Source organism: Podarcis muralis, chromosome 12, assembly GCF_964188315.1.
Source record: "Podarcis muralis chromosome 12, rPodMur119.hap1.1, whole genome shotgun sequence".
Taxonomy (NCBI): Eukaryota; Metazoa; Chordata; class Lepidosauria; order Squamata; family Lacertidae; genus Podarcis; species Podarcis muralis.
Genome location: NC_135666.1, coordinates 11601160 through 11626475, shown reverse-complemented (window position 1 = coordinate 11626475; position 25316 = coordinate 11601160). Strand labels below are relative to the sequence as shown.

The 25316-nt window shown below is 44.9% G+C and overlaps 1 protein-coding gene and 1 long non-coding RNA gene across 9 annotated transcripts in view; one reads left to right on the top strand and one right to left on the bottom strand.

Annotated features, from left to right (window-relative positions):
- PRKAG2 (protein kinase AMP-activated non-catalytic subunit gamma 2) overlaps window positions 1-25316 on the top strand; it is a 201297-nt gene that overhangs the window by 139348 nt on the left and 36633 nt on the right. For 5 of the 8 annotated variants that reach the window (XR_003709227.2, XM_028751341.2, XM_028751342.2 and 2 more), the window contains one exon: window positions 25123-25189. The exons of 1 other annotated variant lie outside the window; for it this stretch is intronic. Coding sequence is in view for 6 of the 7 variants with exons in the window: in XM_028751341.2 (XP_028607174.2) it covers window positions 25123-25189 (67 nt within the window). In the remaining variant the exon portion in view is untranslated. Of the gene's footprint in view, window positions 1-24538; window positions 24638-24701; window positions 24811-25122; window positions 25190-25316 lie in introns of those variants that run through there. 2 more of the 8 variants (XM_028751346.2, XM_028751344.2) reach the window with 2 other exon arrangements.
- On the bottom strand, window positions 15052-24501 carry LOC114607816 (uncharacterized). Its single transcript, XR_003709228.2, has 3 exons — window positions 24394-24501; window positions 22531-22579; window positions 15052-18517 (listed from the first exon to the last, which is right to left on the bottom strand). It is a non-coding gene; the product is annotated as an uncharacterized LOC114607816 (long non-coding RNA).

Here is a 25316-nt window from a genome sequence, read left to right as displayed (position 1 = left end):
AGGTCTCTCCGCCCCGCCACCAGGCTTCGGAAGGCTGCTCCGAAGCCTGGCTGCGGGGAGGAGGTCTCTCCGCCCCGCCGCCAGGCTTCGGAAGGCTGTTCTGAATGTTGGCAGTGGGGAGGAAAAACCCTCCTCCCACCGCAAGCCCCGGGAACAGAGGAGAAGTGCTGCGCACCTTCCCCTCTGTTCCCGTACCTGTCCTGAAGGCTTGCGGTGGGGAGAAAAGCCCTTCTCTGCACCGCCAGCCTGGCAAGCGGTTTCCATAGGAACACATTAATTGATTTTCAATGCATTCCTATGGGAAACCGTGCTTCGCAAGACGAAAAACTCGCAAGAAGAAAAAACTTGCAGAACGAATTAATTTCGTCTTGCGAGGCACCACTGTATTGGCACCATTGTCTTCAATAGGATACAGTGTTTAATTTGTAGGATGCAGTTTTCTGTTGTAAGATAAAGCTATTCTGATTACTTGGGTTCCTTCCTCAGACCTGCTTATTCTGCTTAATCCTGTATAGGATTCTAGCTGTGAACACCCATCAGTCTTGTTTATAGTATCAATAGACATAAGCTCTTTTCTCAGGGGTAGGCAATACACTGTTTTACTTTATAAAATTCTAAATTCAGATGTAAAACATCACCCTTAGCCAATATACTTTTGCTGAAGCTTAGAAGTAACAAACATTTAAAGCCTGCATTTTTCAGGGAAAAATGTGAAGACAGCCAAACCTTCCATCTGCTACAGTGGAGTGAGTGTGTGTGTGTGTGTGTGTGTGTGTGTAAGAGCCAGAGGAAAAATGGGTTGCAGAATCTCCCACTTAACTTGGGAATTTAAAGGGTTAGCATCGATCTGGCTTGCAGTCTGACAGCTGTATTAAGCACCTGTAGATTTACAGAATTTACGTAAAGAGATGACTAATGGGAACTAGAGCAAAGGTAGCTGATATGTGTTGCTGTGAGACGTGCAGTTGGATGTGGCTGGCAAGAAGCCGCTGATGACTAATACTTTGACCTCAGCTCATTCTAACATCAATCACATCAGGTCACTGTATACTTTGCTCACATGCCAGTATGAAATAGTAGTTGACTTTGGTGGGGAAACACTCCTGAATGGCCACTGCGGAGCCTCTGAGTGTGAAAGTCAACTGGCAACTTTCATAGGAGGAAGAAATTACTCATTTGGGGATTGGATGTATGAAATATAGCTTGGTGAGTCAGTTGATAGGTTATTCTTCCATCAGCCTTTCTGAGTGAACGTGAGTTCTTCAAACCATTCACCTTTGACATGAGTTGCTGATCTAAGTACGGTCCACACAATATGATCACAATATGGCAATCAAACATGGAGGATTTATTTTAGATAACAACAGAGAATTGTAGAGTTGGAAGAGACCCCAAAGGTCATCTAGTTCAACCCTCTGCAATGCAGGAACCTCAGCTAAAGCATCCTTGACAGATGGCCATCCAATCTCTGCTTAGAAACATAAATGGAAGGAGAGTCCACAACCTCCTGAGGGAGACAGTTCCACTGTCAAAGAGTTCTTGCTGCCAGAAAGTTTTTCCAGATGTGATCAACCTCCACCTCTGGCCATGTGAAAACCTTATGTCAGACCTTTGTAAAGGTAAAGGTAAAGGGACCCCTGACCATTAGCTCCAGTCGTGGCCGACTCTAGGGTTGCGGCGCTCATCTTGCTTTATTGGCCGAAGGAGCCGGCATACAGCTTCCGGGTCATGTGGCAAGCATGACTAAGCCGCTTCTGGCGAACCAGAGCAGCACACGGAAACGCCGTTTACCTTCCCGCCAGAGCGGTACCTATTTATCTACTTTGCACTTTGACGTGCTTTTGAACTGCTTGGTTGGCAGGAGCAGGGACTGAGCAACGGGAGCTTACCCCATCACGGGGATTCGAACCGCCGACCTTCTGATCGGTTCTGTGGTTCAACCCGCAGCGCCACCCATGTCCCCTTTTTGACTTTCTAGCCCTGTGTTAATTTATACCCAGTCTTTCCTCAACAAGTACAAAGCAGCTAAGTTTTAAAAAAACACCATAATCTTAGACACAATGATCAAACTTGCCTTGGATCAGAACAGCAATATAATATGAATACTCGGAGGTCTCCCTCCTGTCTTAAGGTGTTACGTCAGCATTTGTCCCAGGGCATGGCAATAGGACAATAACACAAAATAGGAGACCTAAGTTAAGTTCTAAAACTTGCTGAGAAAGAGATGGGGAGACAATAGCAGGGGGTGTTATCTTTCAAGGGCTGACCAATCTTCTGTAGTCTACTTTTTGTAAAGCTAGAATTCTCCATCAAGGTGTGTTAAATGTACCAAAAAAGTAGTTAGGGTAGCTGAGGCATGACTAATCTGTGCTAAGTGATCCTAAATATGTATGTGTTCTTTCTTAAGAGCATAAGAAGTGCCTGGGTGGATCAGATTAAGGTCTACCAAATTCAGCATCCTTTGCAAGAAACCCTTCCATCCCCATGCACTAAGTAACCCATATGGAGCTTGAAAGCTGTGTGCCATTTTCTATCTCCTGTGCACACCTAGTCTAGGGTGAGAAGAACCTTCCCCACAGCAAGCCTTCCCAATTGCTATTTCCTACTAGGCCTTACTTATGCCATTCCTAGTAACCAAAATCTTTTCTATCATTTGGTTTTGCCATCTCCCTATATCTGGGGTCAGTTAGTATTGTTATGAGTTTGGGAAGGGGTGAGCCTAATGTCTGGACCCCATTCTAATTTTTAATAGCCAGGCTAGCTTCCTGGTGAGGTGATAGCCTGGGTGATGGGCCATTAAGGAGAACAAAGAAAGGGGCTCTGTGCTAGATGGCAAATGGGTGGGGCCCCCTCCTTCAATTCGTGGGAAGCTAGAAGGACAGAGGCAGAGTTTAGATCAGAGACATGGGAATGATGTGAGCTAGAAGCTGGAAAGAAGCAAGCAGAAGCCAGAGAGATGGAGGCATGCTTGATTTCTGTTCAAATCCAAAGCTGTGGCTATTAGAGAAACAATATCCTCTTGGGCTGTTAATGCTGTGAACCTCTCCACCATAGGGTCAGGCTGTGTATATGTGCATAAATAAACCATATATTATAAAGACACTACAGTCTCCGCTATCCCTTTTTCCGAAGGAAACACAAACCCTGGGTAAGTGCCTGGAATCTCACATTGTTCTGAGATTGGGGTGGCGTGCAACAGTATATTCCCAACCATAGGAATGGCAGGTGCTTCCTATCACCATGATCTCTTCCTAAAAATCTCATGCTGCTTCCATATTTTTCTCCTTTACATCTAAATTTCTACTCCACAATCTTGTTCTAACCTTAATTACTTGGTTTACTGTTTACTCCAACTCGCAACAGTTGTTTTGCACTAAATAGTCTCTAGTCCTACATTCTGCTTTTGCATACCGCTCATCTCTTGGTGTCTCCTGTGAGTCCGCTTTTCTGAAACTACTTTTAATATGTCATTATTCAAATCTGACGATTGCGACATAACCCTTTGCTTTTGATTAATGTCGGCACTGTGTATTTAGTTATATAATCCTTGCATACCAAAATAGTTTCAAAGCAGTTTACAAGTATAAAAGCAAGTATTCAATATCCACACATAATTGAAATACAGAATAAAGCAATTCCATCGAAACATAAAAACACCTGTATTTAATATATACAATAAAACAAGCCTGCGAAGAAAGCATAACAATTAAAATGGTTAAAAGAACGATTAAAACAATTAGATCAGAAAGCTCAGGTTCAGGGAAGTACTTGATTTAGAAGATACGTCTTCAAGAGCCAGGGGGTCCTCAGATATTTCAGCAATATTGATGTATTTGCTAATACTTATATTTGGTGCAAGAGACTCTGCAGATTGAAATAGTATTATCTCTTAACCTCTAGGATCACCAACATTTCCCCTCCCCTCCTTTTTTAACTGCCCTGCTTCTGATGGCAGCCTAATGCACAGAAACCATTTCCCCCCGGGCAATAAATGGTGGGTAAAAACATTCACCTGATAAATTTCTTTGCATGTGACTGCTATTAAAGGTACAGGTGCAGGAATAATTTTCCTGTGAACAATATCCCATTTGACCCCCAAACTTTCTTTACAGCAGCAGGAAAGTTTGCTGGGAGCTTGTTTGAGAAAACCATCATGGTATGGAAACAGGATCCTTGGTTGTATTCTTTTAGCATCCATATTTATTTCTGAGACCGTCCACCAAAACAAAATTAATTTTGTTTTTTTAAAAAGGTGGCTTAGACACAGGAAACTGAGATGACTGTGAGATGGATAGCTTGCCCCTGACTGTGTACTGTACTTATCACATCTTTCATTGGCTCAATAACTCTTCCTATTTTCTGGAGCGTGGCTGCATAAGATAGCCGGCAAGTCTGACAGTGGCGGAGAAACCATGATTTATAAGCCTTGCGTCGCATATCCTTTGCAGCCTTTCTGTGTTAGGACTTCAGTTCCTCTGACAGGGAATAACACATCTGCTGTCTACATGCTCAGGTTGCAACCTGAAGATTTCCTCCTCTGTCTTTAAATCCACCCGTAAAGCAAAATGCTTAGCAGCTGTGGCTTGTATTGTTTACCTGAGATTAGCTCCCTATATCTGTTGATGGGAGAAGAGGAAGATTTCAGAAATGGGGGGGACACTGGCAGCAGAAGCTACCTCAGCATCAGATGATGTAAAGGTAAAAGGTGAACCCCTGGTCACAGCCCAGAAAGGCAAATTTAATTTGTTTGACCCCCCCAGCTGAGATTTCACCACCCTTCACTAGCTGGACATACTTTATGCTTTCTAATTTTCATACCTTATTTCCCATTTCTATAAGCACAGGCAATGACCATTTTACACACATTCAATTTGTGTGTGGTCGTGCACACGCGCATTGCCGCAAACCCAGAAGTGACCGGGAAAAGGGCAACAGTGGCCCTTAAAAAGTGTGGAAAGGGCAAAAACGGTGTGAAAACAGCACCTAGCAATCCCACGAGCTTTTGCGAGTACAATCCCAAAAGCCCTTGCACCAACCATTGAGGCCTGTGGAGAGTTGGAGTTTGAGAAAGGAGGTTTGGAGGGAACAACTGTGGTGGAGTTTGGCATCTGGTAAGTGCTGCTGGTTTTCTAAAGGGTTTTTCTGGGGTTTACAGAGGGTGTTCACGGGCTTTTTCTATGGGCGTCCCCAATATACGCAGTTTCACTTAAACCCACGGTGCCTTGGAATGTAAGCCCTGTGTAAAATGGTCGTTGCCTGTAGTTCCACAGAAACGGAAATGCTTCTGTCTCTTTGTACAGTGGTACCTCGGGTTACATACGCTTCAGGTTACATACGCTTCAGGTTACAGACTCCGCTAACTCAGAAATATTACCTCGGGTTAAGAACTTTGCTTCAGGATGAGAACAGAAATCGTGCTCCAGTGGCGTGGTGGCAGCAGGAGGCCCCATTAGCTAAAGTGGTGCTTCAGGTTAAGAACAGTTTCAGGTTAAGAACGGACCTCCGGAACGAATTAAGTACTTAACCCGAGGTACCACTGTATCTTCAGATATCTTAAGGGCTATCACATGGAGGAGGAAGCATGCTTGTTTACACCTGCTCTGGAGGGTAGGACTCGAACCAATGGCTTAAAGTTGCAAGAAAGGAGATTCTGACTAAACAATCAGAAAAATTTTCTGATTGTAAGAGTTGTTTAGTGGTGGAACAGACTCTCACGAAAGGTGGTGGACTGCCCTTCCTTGGAGGTTTCTAAGCAGAGATTGGATGGCCATTTGATTGGATGCTTTAGCCCAGGTTCCTGCATTGCAGAGGGTTGGACTAGATGACCCTTGGGGTCCCTTCCCACTATGATTCTCTGTTTCTGTGCCTTTAACAGCAGAAAGGAAGCAGGTGGAAGCTGAGTGCTGGGAGCAGGTTTACTTGCAACATTTCTGTATGTCAGGCTGTTGTTAAAGGCACAGGAACAGAGCCAATATATACTGTATATATATTTAATGCAACAACCTGGCAGACAGAGTTGCTTGTTAAATCTGGCTGGTACAGGTATCCTTGCAATTGGGGTAAGGGTTGAAACCCAGAGGTTTCTAACTTTAAAGTGACATAGCAGCTCTGGCTGCCCCTGGCTACTCCTTCCCTAATGCTGATCTGTTGTCTGGCACGTCTGGAGTAGATAAAGCTTGGGCAGAGTGACTATGGCAGAACCTGGTGAGAGACTTGCCCTGTCTAAAGGTAATTTTAATGCTGTCTTGCAAACCTCCTGGTTGCAAAGTAAGGTAAAGGTAAAGGGACCCCTGACCATTAGGTCCAGTCGTGGCCGACTCTGGGGTTGCGGCGCTCATCTCGCTTTATTGGCCGAGGGAGCCGGTGTACAGCTTCCGGGTCATGTAGCCAGCATGACTAAACTGCTTCTGGCAAACCAGGGCAGCACACGGAAACACCGTTTACCTTCCCGCCGGAGCGGTACCTATTTATCTACTTGCACTTTGACGTGCTTTTGAACTGCTAGGTTGGCAGGAGCTGGGACGGAGCAACGGGAGCTCACCCCGTTGCAGGGATTCGAACCGCCGACCTTCTGATCGGCAAGTCCTAGGCTCCGTGGTTTAACCCACAGCACCACCTGCATCCCTGGTTGCAAAGTAGCAGCTGCTTAATTTTATGGAAAGTGTGTGTTTTTTTATGTATCTGTCCCTAGTAGGGCGTCCAAAGCACTTTTTCCAGATAAAGAGTCTAAGGTTAGCTGGATTCTTTCAACGAAAGGTTAGGCCAGCTGTGTTTGGTGGGAAGACATACAACTTCACACACACAGTAACATCTATAAGACAACAATTTGTACTTTGACTTCTTGTTATTTGAACTGCCTGACCTTCAAACAGTAGCTGGAGGATGGTGACTTAAGTGTCAGATTACCAAGTGTGAGTGGAATGCAGAGAGGTTGTAAAGGTACTGTAATGGGGGAGGCAAGTTTCCTTTGCTTCTGTTTTTGTTTTGCTTTTTGCCTGGTGTGGGGGGGGGCAGGGAGAGGGAGACTGTTCTCTTCATTCCTTTCTCTGCAGCTTTATGGTGTGGCTGGTTTGCACAGATCTGCCATTTTAAAAAGGATGCCCAGTTCCAGAGGCTTTTTCTTGTAAATATTATTGTACATCTCCCTGGAACACTTTAATTAAAGGTGGTTGAGATTATTTTTTTTAAGTACCGTATTTTTTGCTCTATAAGACTCACTTTTTCCCTCCTAAAAAGTAAGGGGAAATGTCTGTGTGTCTTATGGAGCGAATGCAGGCTGTGCAGCTATCCCAGAAGCCAGAACAGCAAGAGGGATTGCTGCTTTCACTGCGTAGCGATTCCTTTTGCTGTTCTGGCTTCTGAGATTCAGAATTTTTTTTATTGTTTTCCGCCTCCAAAAACTAGGCGCGTCTTGTGGTCTGGTGCGTCTTATAGAGCAAAAAATACGGTGCTTTATTTATCTGGTCAAAGAGAGCAGATGAGCAGGGAGCAATAGCCAAGTGGAGGAACAACAGAGCCACAAGGATCCAGGGGGTGGAACTGGACCTCCTTCGGGGATGTAGGTCTTGGCAGGTACCCAGCAGTGCAGCCAGACTCGCAGAATGGCGCACAGAGCTAACAGTGCCATATGATTTTTCAGTAAGTTCAGCACAACTAAAAGCAGCGCTACATAAACGTGGAACTGCATAAAGCCTACTAAAACAGCAGAGCATTGCCTGCCTAAAAATGGGAAGAGAGGGAACCATTCACATCTCCCCGCAGAGGGCCCTCCAAAGTTGTAGGGCCACCACCCAAAAGGCCCTGTTGTAGGAATCACCTGTTTTAATAGCCATTTGTCATGTGCGCATGAGAGCGCTCCCCCAGCCCTGGAAAAAAGCTGTACCTGGAAGTGTGTCCTGGCTGCAGCCATAAAGTCAGAAAGCTGGTGTGTAAGATGACCTTACGTTCCCACCCATCCCCTTCTATCCGCCCGACAAAGTTTCTTGTGCATGCATTGGAAAACAATGTCTTCATTCTACCAATCATTTCACCTAAGATTTGATGGAGCTCCAGATAGGGTTGTGTGTGGGTTTTAATACAGAGGGTGATGATAGTTTTTTTTCCCCTTTGCATTTTCTGTGCCTTCAGAAATAATTCCTTTTTTCTTCTCCTTGTCTCTTCCTCTCTTGCCTGACTCCATTCTTCCATTTCCTGCAACCTTTTTGCCATGACTCTGCTTTTCTAGCAACTGCCCATTCCTTTTCTCGTGTAAAAAGATGAACACAAAATGTAAGAGAGCTTTTGGGTCTTTGATTTCACGGCAGCTCCTGGGCCCTAGTGGTGAATCGCATGCTTTCCTTTGATATGCATTTCTTACATACTCTCCTAAGCTTTTCAAGCTTCACCTGGAAATGACTTGGCACAAAAAACACTTTGTGATTTCAGACATATTGTGTGTGGCCATATCACTGAAGAAAGGCTGGCTCTAGGAAAGTCATATTTGCCCCTGGTGTCTAAAGTCTTGCTTGTGCACCCATCCAATGGGCCTCCAAGGCTGCAGACTAAGTCAAGAGTCCCAAGATTGGGCAATTTGCAAATATGGTCCATTCTCAGGCACAGGGTTTGGGAGAAGCAAGGTAAACAAGCAACCTCTTCACTGCTTAAAAGAATTGAAATGACAATTAACTCCCATTCACCATGCATTCGGAATGATGCCTCACATCTTTCTAATAACAGAAAATAGTGTTGTCTGAAAGAGATTGTTATGTACTGAGTTGAATAGGATCCAAAAGGCAGCAGTCTGATTGGTCCTAGAACAATAGGGTCCAGAATGCAGCAGTCTGATTGGTCCTAGAACAATAGGGTCCAGAATGCAGCAGTCTGATTGGTCCTAGAACAATGCAGCAGTCTGATTGGTCTGCAGGAGCCACCCAATCCAGCTCCAGGTGGAAGTGAATCCGCAACCTGATTGGCCCACAGGAGACTCCCCGAAGTAGCCAATCACGTGTGGCCCATTATAAATAATGTATATAAAGCAGATATTTTGGGGGAACTTCCATTCCTCACTACTATGAGCTAAATAAAGAGCATGAAATCCACACTCGACTCCGAGTATATTTCAGAGGTCATGCACACTAGGACTAGGTACAACCCTGCCCCCCAAAAAACTTCCTCTCTCCACCACCTCTGCGTATCCCAGAGTTGCACATGGAGACTGCAGCAGGAAAGGAAAGTACCTCTAGCCTGAAACTGGCACTTCTTGAGAAGAAATTAGGTGCCTTGAGGGAAAGGGAGAATGTGTGCTGTCATTGTACTGCAGACCCAGCATTCCAGTGTTCAGGTGGGCAAACATGATTTAGCAAGTTGTGCCAAGAAGTTTCTGTGACTCAGCCATGATATGTTTACGCCCCAGTAAACATATCACAAAAGGGGATTTAGGAGCAGCTGCAAGCTCTTCTCCTTGGGCAGTGGCCAGTGTCGGTCTTGCCATCGATTCCTTAAAAATAGCATTTTGCCCAGTCTGGTTTCAGAGGCCCTCGGCTACCCACCACTTCCCTGAGGGAGATTGCTCCACACTCTAATGGATCTCGGTGGACCACCGCCAGCAATAAATGCTTAAATAGAACTCTCCATTGACATTATAAATGCTGGTGTGAAAGCTGCTGCAGTTAGTGAAGGAAGGGCTGGCAGTTAAGTACGTCTGTCTGAAAACATCTTATGACTAGGGCTTCATAAATTTTTCACCAGGCACAGTAACTAAGTAGACAAGGAATAACAGGGTGGCAGTGATCTGAATGCTTCCTCTAGCTGCACAGTGGTCCATTTTTCCTTCTGTTGTTAGGGAGATTGGCTTGCAGCACTCGAGTAGACTTTCCCAGGTCTTCTTACAACAACCCTGTATGGTAGATCAGTAGCCTCTCTAGATATAGGCCTGGGCTGAGAGACAGCAGCTTATCTAAAGGCCAAAGGAGACATGGCATGGGAGGTCGGGGGAAGCAGGTCTCCAAATATGAGTTGCTGGGAATCACAATTTGGAAGAGTGGCTCTTGTGTTGGAATCCTGCTTGTGTTTCCCACAGGCATCCGGTTGGCCAAAATGAGAACAGGATACTAGGCTAGAGCGGAAGAATTGGCCTGATCCAGTATGGGCTAGGTTACTTAGGGTGCTTACAGACATGGATCATTTAGCCTGGTTGGTATCCATCTGCCTCAGGAGACAGTGGAGGAGTTTGCCTTTGGGGGTGAAGTCAAACTGTTAGAAGGTTATAGCGCCTGCTGTGGCTGTAGAGACTGATATGGTGAGAGATGTTTTGTTGCAGCTGGGGCAGATGAAGGCGCCCGGTTGTGCTGCTGCAGATGCAGCGTAGTGTTTCTTCTCTCTCTGTTCTTTCTAGCAGTCATTCCTCTTCTGCTATGGATGCACAACCTGACTGTTTCCGGGCAATGCCTGGTCTTTGCTCCTCTGTTTTAAACAGGAAGGGCAGTAGCCACCTCATCTAGACTTCTGGAATCCAAATTGCATTCTGTTGTGATCAGCCCACGTTTCCCCAGTCCAAATGTTTATTGGGGGACATCACTTAGACCTTGCAGGGGTGGGGAAAGAAGGTGCAGTACTCTCCCCCCCACTGCTGCCCTCCAAACATACTACAGTACAGTGGTACCTCGGGTTACAGACGCTTCAGGTTACAGACCTGACCCAGAAATAGTAACTTGGGTTAAGAACTTTGCTTCAGGATGAGAACAGAAATCACACGACAGCGGCAGCGGGAGGCCCCATTAGCTAAAGTGGTGCTTCAGGTTAAGAACAGTTTCAGGTTAAGAATGGACCTCCAGAACAAATTAAGTTCTTAACCCAAGGTACCACTGTACGGTCTTTTCAGGCCACTGTTGCTCTGTATAGGCTGGAACAACTGTGCGATGGTTCATCTACACCTGAGGAAATTGCATAGCTGTTCCATCATGTCAAGAGAACAAACAGATTTTTCTGAACTCTGGAGGAATAAAGAAGCTGAACAGGGAAAACATGGGAGGAGGATGCTTTTATCACTACAGATGCCTCTGAAAATTAGAGTGAAGGAAGTGTGACTTCCATAAGTAAAAATGCTCAGTGTCGAAGCAGCCCTTAAGAGTTTATGACAGAGGTCTTGCTGATTCAAAGCTTAGTGTTTTAGACTGCAGTCCTCAGCCCACTTACCTGATGGTAAGCCCCACTGAATTCAGTATGACTTACTTTGAAGTAGATATGGTTGTGATTGTTCTGTTACTAAGCTACACATGGAGAATGAAGTTGCTGGATTTTTAAAAAGTGTGCATTACCCCGTTCCACAGATGTCGTCGTCGTGTACTGGGAATGAAATGGTGGCTTTCCCTAAGTTGTCCAGTAATATTTGCTCTTGCTGCTTGCTCTTGCTCAATGGGGACTGCTTCTCTGTCCATACTCAGTGCCACACCAGCAAAGCCATTGGGAAGCCCAGGAGGAGAGGAGGAGGAGGCATAAGATTGCTTTAAAAACAGAGTCTGCACTTAAAAACAAAAAGCAAAAACCTGCAACAGGCTAGGTTTAGCCACTGGAAAATGAGATGCTTTGGGACAGCTGACTCATAATAATATTGGAGAATGTCTCAGCAGTGGGTTGGGAAATGTTTCCTCTGTATTGGATGACTGATGTGAACTCAAAATAGTTATTATTGCAGATTCATCACTGTCATGTTTTCAATTGGAACTGAGGGCAAGGATAAAAGCAACCTGTTGATAATTTTGATGGTTTTGCACTAGGGATGTGGCCTTGCTCTACAGTCCTTTAGTCAATTATAGCAGACTGGCTGAATGTGTGTCCTTTGGCCAAGTGCTACTTCTGCCTAATCCTGATTCACTCCAGTGATGCTTCACTGATCATTTCTTTAAAATGAGATACAGTGGTACCTCGGGTTAAGTACTTAATTCGTTCCGGAGGTCCGTACTTAACCTGAAACTGTTCTTAACCTGAAGCACCACTTTAGCTAATGGGGCCTCCTGCTGCTGCCACTGTGCCACTCCTGCTGCTGCCACTGCGCCGTACTTAACCTGAAACTGTTCTTAACCTGAAGCACCACTTTAGCTATTGGGGCCTCCTGCTGCTGCCAATGCGCCACTGGAGCATGATTTCTTTTCTCATCCTGAAGCAAAGTTCTTAACCTGAAGCACTATTTCTGGGTTAGCGGAGTCTGTAACCTGAAGCGTATGTAACCCGAGGTACCACTGTAAGTGCATACGTGGTTTGAGGAGTATGACAGTACAGTGGTACCTCAGGTTACATACGCTTCAGGTTACAGACTCCACTAACCCAGTACCTCGGGTTAAGAACTTTGCTTCAGGATGAGAACAGAAATCGTGCTCCGACGGCGGCAGCGGGAGGCCCCATTAGCTAAAGTGCTTCAGGTTAAGAACAGTTTCAGGTTAAGAATGGACCTTCGGAACGAATTAAGTACTTAACCCGAGGTACCACTGTAGTATACAACGCACTTTGGGACATGGGCAGGTTGTCTGCACCACAGATGGATATAATTGTTTTAACCAGTGTGGCACCTTAGGGTGAAAGGTGGGTAATTAACATAGTATCTGAACTGTCAGGGCTCTGTCCAAGGACTCATGCGAATTTTAGTTTAGTAATGCTTTTTGGAAATAGTCTTTGATCCTTAGTCCTCACAGAACCAGAAGTTTCCCCCTCTCCTCCCACTTTGCCACCTGTGTGAAATTTGTAAGAGGGCTCTATGTGGACCTAGGGTTACAAGTAACCCACCCTTGATCTAGGGTGAGATTCACAGTGACCAAAGAGAAGGCCTGGAATGGAGGTGTTGGTCTTGGAATGCCCTCGCTAGAGAGGTCTGTTTGATACCAATGTGGCTAAATTTTAGGCAATGTGTTGCAACAGTTCCCACACACATAGAATCACAGAACTGTAGAGTTGGAAGGGACCCTAGGGGTCATTTAGCCCAACCCCCTGCAGTGCAAGGGACGCGGGTGGCGCTGTGGATTAAACCACAGAGCCTAGGGTTTGCTGATCAGAAGGTCAGCGGTTCGAATCCCCACAATGGGGTGAGCTCCCGCTGCTCAGTCCCTGCTCCTGCCAACCTAGCAGTTCAAAAGCACGTCAAAGTGCAAGTAGATAAATAGGTACCGCTCCGGTGGGAAGGTAAACGGCGTTTTCGTGCGCTGCTCTGGTTCGCCAGAAGCAGTTTAGTCATGCTGGCCACATGACCTGGAAGCTGTACGCCGGCTCCCTCGGCCAGTAAAGCGAGATGAGCGCCGCAACCCCAGAGTCGGCCACAACTGGACCTAATGGTCAGGGGTCCCTTTACCTTTACCTGCAATGCAGGAATCTCAGCTAAAGCATCCATGACAGATGGCCATCCATACACAAAATATTTTCTTTGAACAGAAAAACTGTCTTATGGCTGTTTCTTACATTCTTATGCTACATAATTTTATTGCATATATATATATATATATATATATATATATATATATATATATATATAAAAATCTTGTTCCAGCTCCCTTCATCTGTTTCAAAACCAAAACTGTCCCTCTCTTTGTATATGCCTTCCTTGTGAGAACTGTTATACACTGAAACATTCTATTTGGATTCGTCTTCCGTCTGTATTAAGGCAGCGGCCGACATTGATGGCATTTCAATGTCTGCAAAAGTAGAATCATATAACTGTAGCATTCGAAGGGACCACAAGGGTCATCTAGTCCAACCTCTTGCAATGCAGGAATCTTTTGCCCAGTGTGGGACTCAAACCCATGACCTTGAAATTGAGATTCTCATGCTCTACCGATTGAGCTATCCTGTATTTGTTAGCTTAATACTTAGTTTACTTAATACAACTGTTTTGACCTGAAGGACTACGGTAATTTGTTTATCTTAATGTATTCTTGCACACTGTCTTGTGATGTTTACATGGAAGGCGGTATATAAATGGTTTTAATTAATAAGTGAATTGTGGCTACTCAAACAGTATTTTGGGCTGCTATACCGATAATCGTGTGCACTGTTAACACACCTTTTCTCAAACCCCAGAACTGCACAGGCGTTATATAAGCCACAAGAGAGATTTTGTACTTTACTGAATGACATTTTACGCTTGCTGCAAAATAAACTACGGGGGGACTAATCTGTTCAGGGAGCCCTTGAACAAGGAGTCTCACGTCCTGCAATTCGTCTGCTAAATAAATGAAACAGATGGCCGTTTTCCTCCCGCAAGTTGCAGAGTGAAAGGAAAAACTCTCTGCCAGCCTCCTAAACTGGATTACACGATTAATTGTAATTTATATCACTTGAATCAGTTATATTTCTACAAAGTCTGTCTCCAGGTACAATTTTTGCGATGGGGGAAATGGAAGTTCCATTCTCTTCCTCATTAGCTCCATTGCTTTATGCTGCCGATAAGCCATTAACATCAGCTCTGCCTGGTTCACCCCTTTGGCAGATTTGCAATTAACTTAGTTCTGGCTAGGGCCTGCAGTGCTGCCTTAGGCCAGTCACTGGGATGGACAGCTGATTCATTTCTCAAGGGGAAAGTGGAATGGCACTTCTCATGACTGACTGACGTGCTTTTTTCAGGCTCATAATAAGCCAAAAGGTAAAGAGGATCTTAAGTGCATGTGTCCTAAATGTCGGTGATTTGATTGGGCCAGTACAGATGTAACATTTCTTGACTGTTTAGCAATGGATATGCAATGGAAAAAGTTCAAGATTATGTGTACCCTTCCTCTGCTCTTCTAGCCCAAGACACCCTTACACCCTTCTTCTTCTTCTTCTTCTTCTTCTTCTTCTTCTTCTTCTTCTCCTTCTCCTTCTCCTTCTCCTTCTCCTTCTTTGTCAGGCTGATGGGAAGGAGAAGGAGGTTGTAATGACTGCTGCCGCTGAGTGGCTGAATCACTGCAAGGCCCGAAAGCTGTCCGCTTTGGTGCCAGTGAATGCAAAAATAACTCCACCTGTCCAGCTCACCTGGGCAGTGCAACCATTAGTCACTTTCTTTGCCATTTGAGCAGAAGAGCCACCCTTGTTTTGTCTCCATCTCTTGACTTTACTGGAGCAAAAGCAATAGTGCCAGATGATCCAAGAATAAGTATATATATATATTCTCAATTTAACTTGAAACGCATATATTCCTACACAGTAGGAAGGTTTGAGGCTTGCACAGTTTGAGTTGGAAGCACCATGGTTTAGACATGACTATTTCAGAGAGAAGAACTGGAAGCATGTGCAAAAGCTATAAATTGTGGCATGTTTCATTCAGAGATGGTGGGAAAAGTTCCATTTGTAACGATTTGTGCATTCAAGATTGGTGTACCTTGATTTGCATTTAGATAGGAATTCCTTCTCATTAGACTTTAGTCTGTTAAGCTTTTTTTAAAAAAGGTAGGGGTGTGCGTGTGTGTGTTTACTTCTTAAGAAGCACTGGGAGGGAAATTAAAAATTAGTATGACATTCTTAGTTGCAGAGACATATTTAGAGCATAATGCTGAAGCCATTAGTTTATTGGCTTCTGTGTTTTTGGTGGAAACAGGTTTTTTGAAAGAAGTGTTTTGTGTATCAAGGAAGGTCAACTGTTAATAAAGGGCACCCATGGCTCTTCTTGAAGTGCTTGAGTAACTCTCTGTCATGCGGTTCTGGCTTTAAAACAAGATTCTTGAGCCTCTACCCAGCCATAGCAGATTAATATGTAACCACTGGAATTACTCAAAACACCATTTGCTTAGGTGCATTCTGTATGTTATAAATGAAAGTCATTTTGTCTGTTGAGACGCCAACTTTTCCATTCCTTGAAAAGCAAGAATATTACACAAACAGGATACAACTGATATCAGTATATGGAGCCCATTATTTTGTCACTTTTTCTCTACTCAAAGGGGTACTTAATTGTTGCATTTGAGGTACTTACATGTTGCTGGCTTGAGATGCCTTAATTTTTAGGTAGACCTAGTGTTTTAAAACTGCCACATTGAAAATGCAGATACCAATGTAGGCAGGATGATGTACATTGTATGAGTGAATTTGCTGTACAAGTGTACAACCTGGAATGTGGTGCAGAACTTCCTTCCCGAGGAAGAACTTGGTGACATAAGGGTGGATTTGCTGATGGCTTAGATTAGAGCAGGGTCTAGGTAGGACTTTTTGTAGTCTGCAGTCCTGGCTTCTCCGCCATGCACACATTCCTTTTCTAATATCAAATATCCTTTATTAGGCATAGCAAACCACACATTATCAAACAGACACCGTATACAAATTGTGCAAAATACGAGCTCAGCGTAACAAGGTTTGTCCCAGTCAGATATTTAACTTCAGAGGAAATCAATTTGCATAAATAATACAATACAACACTACCACATCACTGATCAATTAAGAACCACATTCCTTTTCTCTCTAAATGGCTGCAATATACCGCATGCTTCTGCTAGCTGTCAGAACCTCAGTTCACAATGAATAGTTATGATGGGCAACTTGAATTGGAGATAAAGTTGGAAGCAATACTTGTATCAGAATTTTGGGCTTGCGTTACAGCTTCAGTTGAAAGAAATTTGGATTGGCATTTGAGAGTCAATATTAAACTAAGATTTTGTTTTGTTGGAGGAAACACAGCTTAGCACCTTTGGGTGACATCCATGGCTTTGGATTTGCAAGACCTTTCCTTCCCACCCCCTACCCCAAGTGAGTTTTCAGTCTCCTTGTGGTGAGCTCTGTTTGGGAAAGTCTTCAGAAGTTCTGGCTTTATGGGGCTTGTATTGGATCATGCCTCAAGCTTGTTTTGACCCTGATGTACATGGAATTTGCTGCAGGTTATGTGCAGAAGCAGCACTTTCAGTGTGGTGAAAGCAGCACAAATTCTCATATTATTTTGTTCTATAGCTAGGATGTTATTGTGTGCTGTTTGTTTGTTCAGTGCAATAAAGATGAATTCTGTTTTGGACAGATATTTTGCAAACTGTTTGCAAAACATGCAATGAAGATACGCTATGCTATCAAAGCTTGGATCTTTTGCCAGTGACTAACCATGCAGTGAATAATCCTACAAGGACTTATCTGCACTATAGTCTTAGACAGGTTTAGCATGTCATTCTCTTTCTAAAAACTCTTGTGAAGTAACTTTCTGTGAAGAAGGCTAGCTATCGCTTTCAGAGAATAAATGGCATTGTCGTAAATGCTATGATGCCCAAGATTCTTTGGGGAGAACTTTAACTGTTAACCTTGTATAAGTTTTATTTCCATGGGCACTACACTACATTGTGTATTGGTACACAATTAAAAGACTTTGCAGGATGGAGTACTTTGGATTCTATTTCCTACTCAAAAGCTTAGCAGTATTTGGGATAAAAGCCAGGGCCTTCAAGTTAGTTGAATTGCAGCTCATATTCTTCCATTACAGAAGCACTTTAATTTTATTCTGATCCATATTTTATTACTTCAAACAGCCCTTGGGTGGGGGTTAGTATTATTGTGTGGTGATTTTGCCTGGATCAGCATTTTGATTGCAAACACCCGGTTGTAATAACTCCACCATAAAAGCAGTCTTGCTCCAAAAGAAAGCACAGAAGAGAAACAGCACTGGACTATTTTTATCCTGCATTTTGTAAAATGCATTTGGTGCAAAGCAATTAGATTTTCATATTTCATATAACTCAGCTATCCATAGCTCTAACGTGAGTATTGTGATAATGAAAATTGTGGCTTAGACTCTGTTATTTCTTTAACACTTTTTGTTTGGCGCTTCAGTATGTTGGCAACATTGTATTCAAAGTACGCTCCTAAAATTATCAATATTTTAAAAATCAGAGTGGCCTAAATATGCTCTGGAAGTCCTCAGCAGAGAAATCCAGGAAATGGAGAATGTGCCTTATCAGTGTAATGAGAGCTGCAACCTTTGACAAACAACACAACTTTAAAGGCAGGTACCAAGAAACTGTCTCCTCACTGGCAACAAAATGCAGATCAATTGCACAAGGTCAGTGAAACCATTAATGCAGCGAGTGAAAGATATATATATCTCAAGGTTATCGGAGAGCATGAAACTAATCCAAATAGGTTTGGCATGAGAATGGGTAACTTGGTCTGACTCTTATGCCCAGCGACTCTCATAAGGATTAGCGGAAGTGCCTCATAGTACTCTTAGTATGCACTAGGCCTGTACCACATGTGGCCCAGTCTGCTGAAGTCAATGTACTACAGGAATTGTCAAGCACCAGCTTTTGCTGCATTATGCAGACTGCAGTCAACCTGACGAGTCGCATGTTGTGCAGGCTCATTGCACATATAACATGTAACAAGTGCACACAACAGACTGGTCCACACAAGGGCAGGATCCCAAAATGAATGCACGGCTTAGTAATAGTTTCAGAAATCAGAGCCGGTTCAATGTTGCTCCAACCACTTGCAAGGTTCAACAAGGCTTAAGGTGGCCCCACAAACAAATCTTCATCCGCCTTCAAAAGCGAAGTCATGCTCCCCCTCCCATCATATTCTCATGCGGGTCCCTTCTCCAGTCTTCAGCAAGTGGCTGGAAGTGGGGAAGCAGAGAAAAATGGCCTTTTTTACCTTCCACTCTGCATACAAACTCCGGATTCTCCGTCCCCCATGCCCCCACCTCACTCTGAGATTGCATAGATCTTTCTGGTGCCGCCTTAACTGAAGAGAGTGCAAACAGCACCAGCGGATTTGTTTTGGGTTTTGCTTTGCTTTTCAGATCTTCCCAGGGTTGAGGAAATCTAATTTCACTCAACAACAAATAATGGCTGGGTTCTGGTTGAGGACGGCTCCCAGAAATCTTGAACTCAAGTTCACAGTCCAGTCCGGTGTGGACATGCCCCTTACAGTGGTACCTCGGGTTAAGTACTTAATTCGTTCCGGAGGTCCGTTCTTAACCTGAAACTGTTCTTAACCTGAAGCACCACTTTATCTAATGGGGCCTCCTGCTGCTGCCGTGCCGCCGGAGCCCGATTTCTGTTCTTATCCTGAAGCAAAGTTCTTAACCTGAAGCACTATTTCTGGGTTAGTGGAGTGTGTAACCTGAAGCGTATGTAACCCGAGGTACCACTGTATTTGCTTAATAGGTGCAAACAGGAAGCGTCCTGAGAGACAGCTGGAGATATGGAGACTGCTGGTGCCATCCTGGCAACATAATTCAGCGATAGAGCGCATATTTGCGATGCAGAGGCTCCCAAGGTTCAATCCATGGCACCGCCACATAAGACTGGAAAAGACTCCTTTTCCAAAAGCCCCAGAGAGCCACTGCCCATCAGTGTAGACCATTCTGAGCTAGATGAGGCCAATGACAAGGCTTCTTAATATATTCCACATTTTGTCAGATTGCATATGCCTAGGAAAAGTAGCATCCTGAGTGTATACTATGTTGCCCAAGGAACATAACTAGGAAGTGTTTGGGTGGGTGTGACTATTGGTCTGTTGTGGTGAGGCAGCAAATTGATCTTGGAATTTGAATGTATTAGTATGTTATTGTGCAAGTCCACAGTAGGAGACCCAAGAACAAGAACATCTGCATGCAACCTTGGGTGTTTTGGGGTTGCTTGCATTAATACGAAGCCGATGGTGTGCCCAGTAGAAGCAGCAACTGGAATTACACCTGCATGGCTTTAAGTTGTGATGTTATGACTTTTAGAAGACATCTGAAGGCAGTCCTGTTTAGGGAAGCTTTTAATGTTTGATGCATTACTATATTTTAATATTTTGTTGGAAGCTGCCCAGAGTGGCTGGGGAAACCCAGCCAGATGGGCAGGGTATAAATTATTATTATTATTATTATTATTATTATTATTATTATCAGCAAGAATTTTAAAAAATCCAAGTTAGTCATTTGACAATTAATCTTACGAGGCTTTTCAAAAATGCAGAATAGGAACATAAATGGTAAATACTTCCTCCCTGCAGGTTTCAGCTACCACTTCCTTTTGCTTTAAAAGAGTGGCTTTGGACTAGTGTACCTCCCAGTTCATGTCTTGCAAAGAGTAATAGCTTCTTCTGCAGTCATTATCGGTGCAGCTTGAAGTTCACTTTCAAGTCATTATTCTGCCACAAATGATGCTGGAAGGACTTGGCATCTGGGGTTATTAGCATACCTGTGTGGGATTCTCGAGTACTAGAATGACTTGCAGATTTATTTCTGCAAGCACAAATTGCTGAGCTGGCCTGGGATCTTTTATAGGTTTCCTATTTCCCTCCCTTGGGCTTTCTGAAACTGATCGTTTTTTGGGATTTGGATACTGAAGTTAGATGGGCCGTTGCTCTGCTCTGGTCTCGTCAGTTGCAATTATATTCTGATGCTCGGGAGGAATGCCTAACATCTCTTTTGTTTTTAATTAACATTCTGTTACGTTCCTAATTTAGGGACTTGCTGGGCTGTGGTAGTTCCTGTCCTGTGCGCTGACTTCAAGAAAAGTCTTTATTCTCTGCATGGCCACTATGGCTCCTTTTGAAGTGTCGCATTGTGCATCCAGGGGCATTCCTAAGTTGCAGTGGCATCTGCTGCCACAGCACAGCAGGGGAGAGAGAACTGTTTCCGAGGAAAATGAATACTCTCATTGAAGTTCAGTGGCTGGTGGCAGACAGAAGCCTCAGGGAGCATCTGAGCCCTGCAGGAAATTGCTGGCTCTGTCTCTCTCTAAGGAAAAACACTTAAGGAACCGTGTAACAGCAGTTATGACCCTTAAGATCCAAACTGACAACTGGCAGGCAAAAGATGAAGGGGTTAGGAAGATGTGAAATTGAAGGAACCTTTCAGGAGAGGTTTCAGTCACCCTGGCAAACCTAGCCTCCTGCATCGTGTGTTTGGTTGCTTATGTTGTTGAAACACTACACTTGAAAACCATGTTTTGGGGTGTGAAGATAAAAAGGGAATCTGTGAAGGCTGCTGTATCTGCCCAATGAGCTTCAAAGGACAAGTATTGGGTAGGGATGGAATCTCTGCATATATCAAGTGTGACCAGGCTGTCTTCTGAAAGGTAGAAACGTATTAAGAGTTATGTTTATTCTTAAAGCAACTGTTACCTTGCCTGAAAAGCCAATAAACCTGCTCTTGACTTTTTATACTTCATAGAACATAGAAATTAGATCACTGGCCACTGTGCATTGGTGAAAAGCCTTGTTTTGCATAAGGCTGAGGACTGCTTGCAGCAAGATCCTAAACATGCTTCTTCATAGAATCAGGGTTGGAAGGGACCACAAGGATCATCTAGTCGAGCCTTCTGCAATGCAGGAATAAGGAGCTGTCCCTTACAGGGATCAAACCTTCAACCTTGGCATTATCAGCACTGTGCTTTAACCGATGGAGCTATCCAGGCTATGCAAAATGAGTCCCTCTGAGTTCTTGTGAAGCTTGCTCCACAAGAATTGCTGCTTTATATGCCTATCATTTATTCAGCTGATCTGCACCATGGTTTTTTTTGCAGCTCCTGCCTTGAATTATTTCAGTGGAGGAAAGCTACTTCTGAGTATGTTTGCGTTAAGCTTGCAGGTTTAGTCATTTCAAGTAACTAATGGTTTTATCAAATGTGCACTAAGCATGTGCATTAGAACAGTAATCCCAGAAAAACAGATAGAGGACAGAGTGCATGTGGACCTGTTCTGTGTGTAGAACAAATTTGTATCAGACTAGGGCCCTGCGGGACTTGACATCTTTCCGCAGGGCCTGCAAGACAGAGCTGTTCCACCAGGCCTTTGGCCAGGGCACAGCCTGACTCCCTCCTTCAGCAATCTTCGCGGAGCTCTGGCCCAATGGTTGCCAATGGCTTGATTTGAATTAATTTTATAATGAATGATTTTAGAGTGGAGTGTTGTGTTGTAGTTTTGTACTGTTTTATTGTTGTTAGCCGCCCTGAGCCCGGCTTCGGCTGGGGAGGACGGGATATAAATTATTATTATTATTATTATTATTATTATTATTATTACAGTTACTCTGCATTCAGAACCTGAGAGTATGTGATAACATTACTGAAGTAACAGTCTCTGAATTTTGCTCCCTGAGCCAATTCTACATAGACAAAGGGAGCTGTGCATTTTTCTTCCACAATTACATGGTTCTGGTTGCAGATACACTATTGCCTTGTGAAAGAATATGAATGATGCCGTGGGCTGAATAAGGATTGAGTGAGACTATAAATATTTTGGAAGAATTTGGAAATGGGTGATTGATGGAAGCAGCAACTCCCCAGGCATATTTGAGGTGACTGACTGTGGAAGAGTAAGATGGGGGAATTGAGGTGTCATATTTTATATACAAGTAGAAATATGTCTGTGAAGTAGTTCTGATCACATTGACTCCATAGTTATGGTGCACCTTCTTCTAACCCTAGCATAAGTACCCACTGGATACAGACTAAGACCTTTATATTTAGGCAAGGATTTGGTTAAGATTGTGCGTGTGGTTATGTTGAGAAGTGTGATTTAAACTTATTTAAATTTAGAATCCTTATGTTAAGCATATCTACTTCCCTGAAAGCCTGAGAGTTTGGCAGTGGATAATATAAGCTCAAAAAAACAACAACTCTGTGCACTTACAAAAGATGAGTAATGTTCTGAATTTTTCCTGTGCTCCTTAAAATTCTGCCTGTTGAAAACACAGAAAACCAACTTCAGTAATAGGAAAGCATGAAATTACATAACGTGCCATATTCTTACAAGATATAAATCTAATTTGTAGTTACTGTGCAAATCCCATTCAGGTAAAGTCTACTCCGAACCAGCTTTCCATTTTTATTTTGCTCTAATTTCTTAAATTAGTTTAAAGATTGGGCCTATACCCAGCTCTAAGACTTGTTTGGCTAAGCATGTTAATCCACGGACCCTTCAAGATAAAGCGGATAAAGTATGAATAATGCACTTGTAAAGTGCAGTATCTACCTTTTAGGAGCTGTTCACTGCTGTCAGAGATACCTAATCCTTTCAGCATCTCTGCTGAACATTAAGGGGGAACAGCATATGCACTCTTGGGAAGTGGGGGAGCCAGGGATGGAAACAGTAGAACCAATACCTCTTACAGTGAGAGACATGCGAAGTTTTAAGCAAGTTAAAAGAGACTGGAGAGCCAGTGTGGTGTAGTGGTTAAGAGCGGTAGACTTGTAATCTGGGGAACCGGGTTCGTGTCTCCGCTCCTCCACATGCAGCTGCTGGGTGACCTTGGGCCAGTCACACTTCTCTGAAGTCTCTCAGCCCCACTCACCTCACAGAGTGTTTGTTGTGGAGGAGGAAGGGAAAGGAGAATGTTAGCCGCTTTGATACTCCTTAGGGTAGTGATAAAGCGGGATATCAAATCCAAATGTACCCACGAGTGGTTGGAAAATATAAGAACATATGCATCTGTTGTGTGGATATAAATTTGCTTCTTAAGCCAAGGGTGGGGAGCCTGTTGCCCTCTAGATCGGGGTCAACAACCTTTTTCAGCTGTGGGCTGGTCCACCATCCCTCAGACCATGTGGTGGGCCGAACTAACGAATTCCTATGCCCCACAAATAACCCAGAGATGCATTTTAAATAAAAGCACACATTCTACTCATGTAAAAACACGCTGATTCCCAGACCATCCGCGGGCCGGATTTAGAAACCGATTGGGCCCCATCCGGCCCATGGGCCTTAGGTTGCCTATCCCTGCTCTAGATGTTGCTGGACTTCCCATCAGCTCTAGCCAGCACGGCCCGTGGTCAGGATGGAGTGACCAATACCTGGAGGGCCACATTTCCCCCTTCCTGCCTTAAGCACTCTGCTGGGGGGTTGAAGACTAACAACAAGTGCACAGGGTGGGATCTGTTCTGTGGTGATGAGTACTGAATGTGGAGGTTGGCAGAAATATACCTCCATCTCATTCTTCTTGTGCAACTGGAGGATGAACGGAAAAAGACGAGCAAGGTTGCACACCAGATAATGGGAATACAATGTGTGGGTGCATAATGAAGGGTGATGGTGAAAAACAAAGTTAGGTGGGATAGGCATTATGGTAGGCTTGCCAAACTCTGGGGTCACCGACACATCTGTAGAATGTGCATCCTGCTCTGTGAGGAGAGGAACTAACATCTGGATCATATTGCAGATAAACTAAGATCCAGACAAATCAGTCCATTCTTACTGTGGCACAATGGGTCAGTGTGTCTGGCTGTTAACCAGAAGGTTAGCGGTTCAAGCCCACCCAGGGACAGCTGTGGGCAGGATTCCTGCATTGCAGGGGGGTTGGACTAGATGACCCTCGGGATCCCTGCTAACTCTGCAACTCTATGTGCCGTGACTGGCAGGAGGACACAAGAACATGAAGCTTCTCCCCTGCACCAGAGCAGTGGTTCATCCTGTTTTCCGTGCAGGTGAATGCACACTGGACAATACCAACAGCAGCTGGCGGGGGTGGGGTGCGTGGGGCTTCGTCTCCTGTCCTACCTCCGCCTCTTAAGTCTAATATGGAATCCTGCGGCCCTGATCGCTTAACGGCGGCGTAGGAGTGGGGAGGACAGTAGGCGTCTTATTCCCCTAGCATAATAGGAAACTTGCCAGCCAGGCCCGCCCCCTTCTCTACCTCTTTCCGAAATGCTAGGTGGTAGCTGCCCGCTTCTCCCGAGGGGCAATAGCGCGGCGAGGGGTTTGAGGAGCGCGGGATGTTCCACTGCGCTTTCCCGAAATAGGGGTGTGTAAAGGTGGCGGTTGAAACGCTCCAACGTTCTGCCGGCGGCCGTTGGCCGCTTAACGGCCGCCCTCCGCGCCTCAGCCCTGCGAGAGGGGGATGCCGCCCTTGCTGAGGGGGAAGCCAGCCCGCGCCGCGGCTAACCGAGTCCCTGAAAGGGGCGGGAAGAGCGCTCGGTATATCGCCGGGCCTTGGCGAGACTGCGAAGGGGTTAATGGGCTGTGTGGGGAGAGTGAGGGAGAGAAAGGCCGGCCGAGCCCTCCCGCCCCTCGGCTCCTCCCCTCCGCCAGTCCCCTTCCTCGGAGCGTGCGGGAGGCGTCGCAAACCGAGCCCGCTCTTGTCAGGCCGAGACTCGAGCATTGCCGGTCGCAGCCCTCCCCGCTCCCGCCCGCCCCCGGGGATGCCGCCGCGGGTCGGGTGAGCTCCGCGCCTGGATGCTGCTGATCCCGCCGTCTCTCTCTTGTGTCTCCCTCCCCGCCCTCCTGCAGGCAGCTCCTCCTCAGTCCCCGGCCGCCTCCGAAGGGATGCTGGAGAAACTGGAGATCGAGGATGAAGGTAAGGAGAAGCGGCGGCGGTGGGGGGGGGGGGGAGCAGGCAAGCAGGCAGACAGACCGGGGTAGGATCATGGGGGAACCCCGAGGCAGGCGGAATCCCTTCAGAATCACACAAACAACAACCTCGT